Here is an 11,073-nt window from a genome sequence, read left to right as displayed (position 1 = left end):
TGTTACCAATTTCAGACACTCCTCGCGGATATCGAAAGCAGGAAAGGCATGATTGAAGATCTAGAAACCTTGGCACAACCGCTGGTAGAATCGTCCGATGAAAGTGTTTCAGCGGAGATCCAAGAAACAGTCCAACAGATAAGCGTTGTGTGGGAAAGTACGCGGGAAAATTTGCGCGAGTTGTGTGAACGGTACGAGAAGGCAGTGAAGCTTTGGCAACACTATCACGACGTGTGCGAAACCGTGAAGGACTGGGTGAACCACGAATATACGGACTACGATGAGTTGCAACGTTTGGAAGATCTGCCGCAAGTGGAAGTATACCAGCAGGCGCTACTCGACCAGCGTCAGGAGGTGGAGAAGCTCCGTAAGCTAATCGGTGATATAAATGAGCAAGTTGGATTCAACGTGGGTGATACGCTGTTGGCGGAGATTGACGAATGTAGCAAGAAACTGGAGGACATTGAGCGAAATGTGGTGGAGCAGCGAAATAGGGTGCGTGAGCGGGAGGTAGCACGTGTGGATAAAGCCAACGTTGTGCAAACTTCTCGCGGTTTGTTGGATCGCATTCAAGAGGTACCGCGCGTCAGTTAACGGTTGGCGTTATGCATTATTGACAACTGTGTGTTTTTATTTACAGAGCCTCCAGCAGGCGGGACAATCGCAGCGTACAGCCGATGAAAATCTTTGCAACAAAATTGTCGATCTTCGTTCGTACATGCTAAGCTTGTGCGTTACAATAGCGCGCCTGAAAGACATTCAACGCGATAGGGACCAAGCGGACGATAACGGAAATCTGCATAACATCCATTCAGTATCGCAAAACCTGCTTCAGGATACATTCCAGCAATATCAAGAGCTTGTGCAGCAGCTGGTTACCCGGTCGGAAGATGATGAACGATTGCTTGACTTCTGGCAAGAATATCTGCAATTTGTCATGGCATTCTTGTCTGAGCCCATCCCCAGTGATTACGGTCAGCTGAAAGCGCACCGTGAGCAGTGTTTGCTGATCAAGATGCTTTTGATTAGTTTACGCAAAGTTCTGCTGCAAAAGAGCAAGATCGATGTGCGGCTGGTGGAGCGATTCAACGCGCTAAGTGAACAACATTCCGATCGCATTGATCGGTACTTGGAGCGCATCACGGAAATCGATAATCGGCTCTGGCACTGGGAAAAGTTCCGATCGCTCGGCGTTAACCTGTACGCAGCGTTGGGTGATATCGAGCGCGAAAAGTTTACACTCCAGCTGGAGTACATCAATTTGCCAGAGCTACCGAAGTTGATTGCAAGGGTAAATAGATTGTTGGAACAGTTCCCCCGGCTGGAGGGAGATTTGAGCGCGATGAATCAGGAGCTGGCACACTTGACACTGTATACCAAGGACGAGTGTACATTGGTTGGAATGCGAAGCGAACACGGAAAGATTACCGAGAAGGTTGTCAAGCTGCAGGACAATGTGGAAACGTGGAAGAACTTCCTGTTTAGTATTGATGAGACGCATGGCAGATTTACGAAGCAGTCGCAGGAGGTGGAAGCTCATTTGAATGAACTGGAGGAATATCTGAACCAGCTAGATGCAGATCAGCGCAACACCTCTGATCTGGGCGTGGAGCATCGATTTAGCGGTGTACAGGCGAGACTCAACCTGATCAAAAACCATCACGTACGGTTAGACACGGTGCGGTCGAATCTGGAAGAGATGGGCCAACTCCATGAAGAACTGAAAGCATGCATCAGCATGTTTGATGTACAGCGGCTCCACAAGCGTATCTGGACACTGTGGCAAATCTTCGGCAAACTCGAGCAGCGCGTCGTACTGCTGGTGAAACTGACCGAGGCGCGTTCGCGCAAGAAGAAGCTGTTCCTGGAACATTACCAATTGCTAATGGAGTGGATGCGAGTGTACGAATGGAAAGTGCGCGATCCCGCCAAATACGAATCGTGCACCGATGATCAAGCTTTCATTCAGAGTATGGAAGACACAATGCGACAAGAGCTGGGTCTTAAACAGTGGGAGAAAGATTGGTTGATGGCCGTAGGCAGAGATCTTCTACAGCATTGCTCAACATCGGAGGAGTATGAAGAAATTACGAAACATCTTGATGCACTTGAAAAGGATTGGAGTTATCTGTGCAGCATGTGTGAGAGTCGTACCGAGACGTCCTCGACAGTACAAATGAGAATGCGTTCGCTTGAAGCACGCATTGCCGAGATCCAAGCATGGATGAAGACGATTGAGCGCGAACTGGGAATGCCCTTTGTGGTGGACAGTTTGGACCAGTCGACTCTAGATCGATTGCTGGACGATTACGAAAAGCTGCAGCGATCGATTGAAAGTAACAGTGGTAACGTGGCGGAGGTACTTAATCTGTGCGAAATAGTTGCGATTGACGTGCAGTCTTATAGTGTCAACATCAACATTCGAAGTATTCAGAGCGATGCGAATGATCTGGATATACGGTGGAAAAGAATGTGCCGCGTATCCGGTAGTCGCAAGCGAGATCTCATGGATTTGTGGAATACGTTGTTGAGCTTGCAGAATGGTCTGCAGTTTCAGCAATGGGTTTACCAACAGCATGAGGCCAATCGGCGATTGGAGCAATCGATGACTACCTTCGACGGGGATCAGATGGCTGAAGAGCTAGAAAGCATAGCTATACGCACGAAAGAGCTTGAAACGAGAGAGGAGTGTCGGGTATGTTTGCGTAAGCAGTACATATCGCTGGTACAGAACGATCTAGTTTCGGGTGAAGGTATGCGCTTCGTCACTACACCAGTGCACCAAATGTTGCTTGTCTGGGACCGACTGCTGCCGGATCTATGCGAACTACGTAACGATCTAGAGCGGTGCAGATCAGATGTGGGCAAGTTTGTAGTGAAGTATGAGCAAATCATTCTCGCTCTGACGCAGATCGATGTACAGGTGACACAGATCGAACATCTACCATCGGAATCACCTGCCGAAGATCCTGTTTCTCCGGAGACTCACATACAACGACTTCGGGATTTGCATAGCGAACTTTTGCTCGTTGTAGATTTGTTCGAAAAGGAGGATTCACTGGGTGCGAATCTCATTGAGCAGCATTCAGCAAACCAAACGCTGAAGGTGGACATTCGACAGAAAATGGCCGAGTATCATCAGCTGGGCAATGGTTTGAAGGAACGACTTGATGCGCTGTTAGCCCGCGCTACAAAAGCGTTCGAAATTGCCCACGAAAAGGACGTAGCCGTCCAGGTGAACACATTGCGCCTGGAACGAAGTGAATCCATCACCGCAAAGGACGCGTATCGCTATCAACTCGAGACGGCACTTGCAGAAGCCGTCACTAATTTGGGCAAGTTGGAGGAGGCAATCGCGGCCATCAATGCAAACAACTTTGTCGGTACGACACAGAACGTATCAAAAGCATCGGCAGCCTGTGAATCGTCCGTCGAGCTGATTAAGCATCTGAACACGCTGCTAATCTCGGAATGTCACGCCACGACGGAGGAAGCATTTAGTGTGCGTGTGAAAGAGGAAACGGAACGATACCAGCGTTTCTTGGCAGAATGGAAACAGAAGCAAGAACAGCTGGAGGAATCAAGGTATGCAAGCGATGCTTTGTGTTTACAATACCCGCAATACTTCCTATCCGAAACCATCACGCAAGTATCATCCACATGTTCAAACCGAACTGCTAGAAGCGGATGCTAGCGCTAATCCACCATTAATCCATGCAGATATACCTCGAATCGTTGCAGCTTCACTCATTCATACATTTCTCTTTCTATTCACTTTTTCCCACTTTCTCTCCGTTTCTTTTCTTCAAAATCATGATTGGGCTTGACCGTTGTACTTGCGCACACACTACGCCAAAAAAAAAAAATGTACTCAAAACATGTAACAAACGTACAATTGGTCCCCTCCTGTCACGATGGATACAACACTGCCGAAACACTCACTATACATTACTTCTTCGCTGACTCTCTTGTCTACACTGTTCTTCACAAACTCTCTGTTCCGTCTGTTCGCCGCATCGCAGGATCATTCCTAATGCTTACAATTTTAACTGCGTACAGTAAGTGCTACTCTACTTCTCTACTGCCAAGAACTGTAACTTTATTCGTGACGTTTAAAAAGAAATTCTATCTGCCTTTTAGTCAAATTGCAGTAATTACCACTAGATGGCGCTAGATTTCATTTTGCTGAAGTTGATGTCATTAGTAACTCCATCTGTAGTGAAATGTCACGAATTAAGTTATCGTCCTAATATTTACTAATTTTTCTCTCACTCTACACATCGATCGTGGTTATAGTTGGTAAAACCTTAAAATTAATTACAATTTTGTCTTCACATAGCAATGCAGATTATCTGACATGTCCATTGTGTACGAACCGGAACTGGCAGCAGATTGATAACGATCTTTGGCGGTTGGAGCAATGGTTAGCAATGGCGGAATCGACACAGCGGAACCAGCTGTCAAGTCCCCCCTCGGATATCGATGCACTGGAAGACACGATACAAGACCATCGCGAATTTCTGCTTGACCTCGACAGCCACAAGAGCATTATCAAGTCGCTGAACATTGTAGGAGAACATCTAGCGACCCACACCCGGGACACCTCTCGGGCAGCAAAGTTACGTGAACGATTGCAGAAAAACAACCGACGTTGGGACACCGTTTGTACTGGTGCCTCCCGTTGGCAATCGGCACTGAACAGTGCACTGATGGAGAACCGTGAGTTCCATCGCACCATCGCCGAGCTGAGCGGATGGTTAGAGCAAACGGAAAACAAGATCAAATCATCGGAACCGATCGATTTGACGAGCGATCAACGGTTGGTGGAAAAGAAGTACCGTATGTTCCGGGAACTCCGTGCGGACTTAATGCGCTGTGAGCCACGTGTGGTTAGTTTACAGGAAACTACGTCGCAACTGACGAAGTACGTGGACGCTAACAAGTCGGAGAAGTTTGATGAGGTGTATGCGAAGTAAGTGTAAACCTGTTTCGGTTGGACCAACCACGAGAGACTTCAGCATCTTTACTGAGCCCAACCTGAACGTCATGATTCCTTTTTTTCAGATTAACTGATCTGCGATTGCGCTTCCACTCGATACGGCGCCTGGTGGAGATGTACATCATCAAGATAGGTGCGTCCTTGGGATATGATAGTAGCACCAGTCTGGCAGATGTTCCTTCCACCTCCTCGACGACGTCACTTTCGACCGTTGATCGACAACAGGCAAGACGCCGGCAAGCATCAGATCAGCAGGAGGTAGGTGCAAGCGAGGACACATCTCGATGTGTGATTCTTTGAGAATATATCTTGCCACCACCACCACCACCACCAACACCATACCACCACTACCACCACCTATCCAACCATCTCCAACTATTCACCGCTCACCGCCAACGAAGCTTTCGTCGTCGTCGCCGTCGTCTTCGTCCTTTGTCGTCACCGTCGGGCTTGGTCAGACGGTTACGGGTTTAATTTTTCTGTTGCGCACAGTGTGTCAGTAAGTAGTTGAGTTCACGCACGCCTAAACCGCTCGCCACGTCACCCCCCCGATACCAACCACGACTGTAAATGTTCATCATACGCTCCTCTAAACTGTTTTCGGAGTGCCGTTATCATCATTTGTGTGCTGTGTTTTCGGCTGCTCAACAGCTGTCCTACCAAAAGCAACTATCGAACTGAGTGTGGGAGAATTTCAAGGAAGGGAGAACTATTCCTCAGCTTCGCATCCAATCGCAACCCTGACTGGTACTCAGAACAGTTGGATATGAATCGTCGCATCTGTAGTTTTGTAGCGTTCGCTCCAAATACATGCCAAATTTAGACCTCCCATTCCTCTCATTTCTTACCTCCTGTGCCCTTCCTAATCCATTGACATTTTTGTGTGACATCCTTCTATTCGACTCTTTTACATACTGTAATTGGATTTTTAATTAAACATAATTTTCTTTTCCTATTTTTTTTTCTTATTTTATACCAATTGTTCACCATTTTGATCTGCTCTGCCTCGACACGAATTAAATCTATGCCTATTACTCATATAGAGCCACCAACGAGATGGTAGCGGATCCCGAAACCATCCATCACAAGCGACGGCACATGATTCCAGTACAAAGTAATTACTAGTGTTTAGTTTTTTTTATTATTATGACTTAATTAGTTTAGAAAACTGTGAGACAAAGCGTTTGTTGGTCAGTGTTGGTTAAGCAATGTTTGCGTAGTTGTGTTACTGCTCACTAATTGTTTTTGCAAAGCTGTTTAAGTAGATGTTGAATCAAGTAAAGCGTAGGATAGAAGATGAGAAGCTTTTACGTAAAAAAAACAATAAATTAGAACAATAATAGTAAAGAATAGGATTTGTTTTGTACGGTACGACATCCTCCTTTACATAAGGATGAAAAGTAGAGTTAACGATGTTTAAACGTTTGATAATGATCAGATTAAATGTTTAGGGCTTAGCGTGCAGCATAGTCCATTTCGTATGGTGCATTAATTTTTGACATTCTAACACCTTTTTATCTTTTCTCTTGCATTTACCAATTTCCATCCCTGCCATACATGCAGTACTGGTACGGGTATTACAGAGGCCGACGACGATGTCATCAACACCACGATACTCACCCGAAGCTATCGTTTCTTGGGTCGTGTCATACGTGCCTCGTTGCCAATCCAGGCGATGCTGTTATTGCTGCTCGGTGTGGTCACGCTCATGCCCCACGGTGAGGAGTACTCATGTACGCTGGCCAACAACTTTGCCCGCAGCCTGGAACCGATGCTACGCTACCCGAACGGACCACCACCGATCTAGCGACGGTCCATCCGACACACAATCACAACACAACCTTCCTGTCCCAACTCCATTCCTTGTTCCTTCGATGCACGCAAAATGCGGCAATTCTAAAGTAATGAAAAATCTGCCTCGGGATAACTCGCTCCGCACAGGAGTGTGTAATATTAACGCGAAATTGTAAATTACTTAAAGTTGCTTTTTCGCTATTCGAGTGAAAAGTATACACTTGGCGCATATACTGTACAGCTTGGAGGCACCGTACCATAAAACAAACGCATATTCATTGCACATAGCAGTTAGCTAGATATACTCAAATTGCGATCGAAAACAACGACTACTACGATGGTACGAATTTCTGTACCACCAGTAAGAGGACACTCTTAATTCCCTTTAATTATAGCACGCTCGATAACCGACGCATTAAAAAGAGCTGAAGTTTATAATCTACTAACCCCTAGGTATATTAAAGCATTTTTGTTTTCAGCATGTGTTATGTTACGATTTATTTTTGTTTTTCTTGTAGGTAAGCATTATAGCAACATAATAAAAGTATTCTAAACTATGAAACATATTGCAAAAGTGTTGCATGGTTTGTCTATACTATGTTCCGAATATGCAAACAGCTGCTCAACACATGTTTGGACACTTGCAAGATCTTAGATCAGATCCTGTTTCTCATGAAAGAAATGAAAAAGCCACGAAATGGCGGACCAAAACAGCCGAAATAGTTAAAAACGAACGCTTACGATAGCTAGAAATGGAAGATCAAGTTGTAAAGGGCTGCCGAAGAAGAAGGAGTCGATTATTTCCATTAAAAAAATGTTCTCATCTTACCAGAGCTGATCGGTCGATCGGTCGGTTGAGTAATTAGAGCAATCCCTGATTAATACTGATTGCATTGTGACCAGGCTTATTAAAATGGACAAGACTAGGCTTGCTGCATATTCTAAACCGCCACTTCGCCAATTTTATACCGAAATAAATTTGGGAATACGTTGCGGAATCTGTTGCGATGCAGAACTCTACTTCATTGTAATGACGGTGTAACCAACTTGAAATATGGGGAATAAATTAACAGGTCGATGCTGTATAATCAAGACAATATATAAATAAACATAATAGAAACAAGATATTCATTAATGCTGTCACTGTTGTAAGGATGTTCAAGAATCCCTTGCAACTCCATGGTATCCATCCTTGGAATAGTTTTTTTTTTTCACCCAAACAGTAGTTCGACAACTTGCGTTAAATGATAGCTTTACAGGTTCGATGTTTGACCAAGAACTGCATACGTCTAAATACCTGACTGATAGCTTCAGCAATAAAAGTGCTAAATAAATATTGTAGGATAGTGTTCCTGCATTACTGTAACTCATGATTGCAAACAATTCACAGTACCAAACGTTGGGTGTGTGAAAGATAACTCGTTTGAAAACGCATCTTGCAAAGCCACAAGATAACAGCGTTGCACTGACATCTTCGATAAGCATTCGAAATGCATGTACTGTGCACATGGCTGTGTGTTTGGTGGTAAAGCCCTGCTGTTGAAGATGCGATAACATGAAGCGTTTGTCTCACTGTTCTGCGTAAACTATGGACAATCCTGCCGTAAATCATGCTCATCGGCTCGAGTCAGAAGCGTTCATGGTAAAAGTGGATGCAGATAAGCGAACAGGCTGATAGTTCTCGTTGTAACACCATCGAAGCAAGATGTTTTTCGAATACGCGGAAATAACGGATCCACTGTATGTGGAGAATAAAGAGCAAACTTGTGAGGAGGACTACATCATGGTACGCGCGAAACAATACGGTGATGTGCCAATCACCATTCCCAACTGGGAACCACCGGCTCATTGCTACACGAACAGGTAAGGATCCACTTAGTGCCACACGTTAGTAAACAACTCTATAGTTGGGTCCTTAGAAGGTGACTTTACTGAATATCCCGAGTAGCAGTTCTAATTTGTGTATTATCTGACCCGTAAAAGTTATCCAAAGTAATAATGTTGATAAAAATATAACGAACACTGTACACGACTCTCGACAAACCTACCTATTCAATAGCTCCTGAGCCACACAAGTGAACTTTTTCATACAATATTGAATAACTTGTTTTTACACACATTTGTGCAAAGATTTCAGCAACACGAGAAAGATCTGCTCGACATCGAAGTGTTTCCAGATGATGTGTGGGTCGCATCGTATCCAAAGAGTGGGACCACATGGTGCCAGGAGATGGTTTGGTTGATCTGCAATGATCTGAACTTTCAAGCGGCACGTGCAGAATCACTGCGAACGCGGTTCCCCTTCCTGGAGTAAGTGGTTCGGTAAATCTATTTCTCCTCGCAATTATATCTAAGCCACTTTCTTTCCTTTCAGTGTTAGTTTAATTCACGACGCCAAGATGAACTCGTTCGAACGTGTGCGACAGACACCTCGGCCACGATTCATTAAGACACACCTGCCAGTATCGATGCTACCGAAACAGTACTGGAGTGTAAAACCGAAAACCGTTTACGTTAAACGCAACCCAAAATCGGTGGCCGTTTCGTACTTTCATCACTCTCGCGGGATCTTCTACCGCGGTACAATGGATATGTTCGTGCGATCGTTCGTGCGTGAGCATCAGTTTTATTCACCGTACCATGCGCACGTAATTGAGTACCATGAATTACGAGAGTGCGACAATATTCTACACCTTGCGTACGAAGATATGAAGCGTGATCTTCCGGAAGTGGTTAGAAAGGTGTGTCAGTTTTTTGGAAAGTCCTACAGTGACCAGCAGTTGAAGGAACTGTACGAGCACCTCTCGTTTAAGTCAATGCGCGAGAATAAAGCTTGCAACTACGAAGATGCAAATCAACCACGAGAAGAAGGGGAGCGATTTATTCGGAAAGGTGAGATGGAGAGTTGGAAACAGGAGCTGACCAAAGAACAGATTGAAATACTCGATCAGTGGACTATAGAGAAAACTCCAAATACTCAACATAGGAAATTGTTCGAATGACTCTAACGGTGGAGTGCCAGTTGGATGTCTTCAAATGGTCGTGTTGGAATTAAAGTTTCGGTTGGCAATAAATAATATTCTCATCAAAAAGATTGTACCAAGCTGAAAGAAATGAACGAAGAATTATTACACGGACCAGAGCAACAAGCTCTCTGTTCCGTGGAGACATACCTGCATCGAGCAGAGGATCGCATCCAATAGAGTGATCATGCGTACAGTGCGTATCAAGCCTCTTCGCATTACATCGAAGCAACCGGCGTGATTGATGATGTTCATGGCATCCAGGGCAACCGACCGTACTAGCTCAGTAACGCCCAGATTGATGCGCTCACCCATGCACTGATGACGGTTCCGGCAGCAGCTAATTGGAACGATCACAACACTACTGCTGATGTCACTGCTGTCTGGGAGTAGTAGCCTTGATTTGAAATTTCAATTAATTAACAGTTGGCATCAAACTGGCCACAATGGTTTGCCATCCTTCATTACCTTCTATATTGAGCCTCTTTTTCTGCCGTTTCCCACAGCATCCCTTGCCAATCGGAATAATTTTGCACGCCGCAGCAGCGGGAGTGCATTTGTAGCTCGTTCCAAAATTCACTCCAAGTTGTGTCAAACTGATACAGCTCCAGTCCACCATAGAGAGATTCCTGTAAAGTGTTGTGCGTGGTTTCGACAAATCGAAACCAAAGCACCATGGCGAACAGATTCGTCGCAAGGCAGCACACCGTAAGAACCGTCCACAGATGTGACATTCCATTCAGGTGCCGACTGTATGGATCGCTGAATAGGCGGTTCGAAATGATGATGGAAAATCCGTGCAGTAGTATTGCCTGCATGTCGACAAGTTGGAGTAGCCGTAAACCAAGCATCCATAGCTGATTTGAAGAGACTGCACCACCACTAATCAGCATTCCATCGTTTCGGTCTAACACTTGCGAGCGAAGATTTTCTTGAAACACCAGTTTCGAACCGGCCACAACAACTAGCACAACGTGTATAGCAACAGTTAGGAAGTAAATACACCGATTCGGACGCATTTCTGGCGTAACGTAGGACGTATTACCGCAAATACAGTACGCAAAAAGTAGACAAACATACAACGTGTGTTTAGGGTTGCTAGGATTCGGAGAAAGAAACGATTCCACTCACCTAGCAACGCGTCGTTACCATTGGCTGCTAATTGTTCGTTTGTTGTAGATACAAACAAGGCGGTAAGATTTTTTACCGTTCTTGGCTATTTCCATCATTCAGCCTGCAACTGACGGTGAAAGCGGA

At 45.1% G+C, this 11,073-nt stretch overlaps 3 protein-coding genes across 3 annotated transcripts in view; 2 read left to right on the top strand and 1 right to left on the bottom strand.

Moving 5' to 3' along the window:
- Positions 1 to 6,822, top strand: part of LOC128713649 (muscle-specific protein 300 kDa-like) — a 73,514-nt gene extending 66,692 nt beyond the window's left edge. The window contains exons 19-25 of the mRNA XM_053808511.1: positions 16 to 576; positions 641 to 3,585; positions 4,023 to 4,058; positions 4,340 to 4,972; positions 5,065 to 5,257; positions 6,043 to 6,113; positions 6,563 to 6,822. Of these exons, the coding sequence (XP_053664486.1) occupies positions 16 to 576; positions 641 to 3,585; positions 4,023 to 4,058; positions 4,340 to 4,972; positions 5,065 to 5,257; positions 6,043 to 6,113; positions 6,563 to 6,806 (4,683 nt within the window). The 3' untranslated portion in view covers positions 6,807 to 6,822. The remainder of the gene's footprint in view (positions 1 to 15; positions 577 to 640; positions 3,586 to 4,022; positions 4,059 to 4,339; positions 4,973 to 5,064; positions 5,258 to 6,042; positions 6,114 to 6,562) is intronic.
- Positions 6,823 to 8,498: 1,676 nt separating this feature from the next.
- LOC128714031 (luciferin sulfotransferase-like) lies at positions 8,499 to 9,795 on the top strand. Its single transcript, XM_053808907.1, has 3 exons — positions 8,499 to 8,656; positions 8,924 to 9,103; positions 9,168 to 9,795. Exons 1-3 carry the CDS (start codon positions 8,499 to 8,501, stop codon positions 9,793 to 9,795), a joined length of 966 nt encoding a protein of 321 aa, XP_053664882.1.
- A 30-nt stretch (positions 9,796 to 9,825) lies between these two features.
- Positions 9,826 to 10,835, bottom strand: LOC128715212 (uncharacterized). Its single transcript, XM_053810093.1, has 3 exons — positions 10,285 to 10,835; positions 9,967 to 10,213; positions 9,826 to 9,897 (listed from the first exon to the last, which is right to left on the bottom strand). The coding sequence occupies exons 1-3, from the start codon at positions 10,833 to 10,835 to the stop codon at positions 9,826 to 9,828; spliced, it is 870 nt and encodes a 289-aa protein (XP_053666068.1).
- Between the last annotated feature and the right edge of the window lie 238 nt (positions 10,836 to 11,073).

This window comes from Anopheles marshallii, chromosome 3 (assembly GCF_943734725.1).
Source record: "Anopheles marshallii chromosome 3, idAnoMarsDA_429_01, whole genome shotgun sequence".
Lineage (NCBI taxonomy): Eukaryota > Metazoa > Arthropoda > Insecta > Diptera > Culicidae > Anopheles > Anopheles marshallii.
The sequence above is the reverse complement of the archived record's forward strand: the minus strand, read 5'-3'. Positions and strand labels throughout refer to the sequence as shown.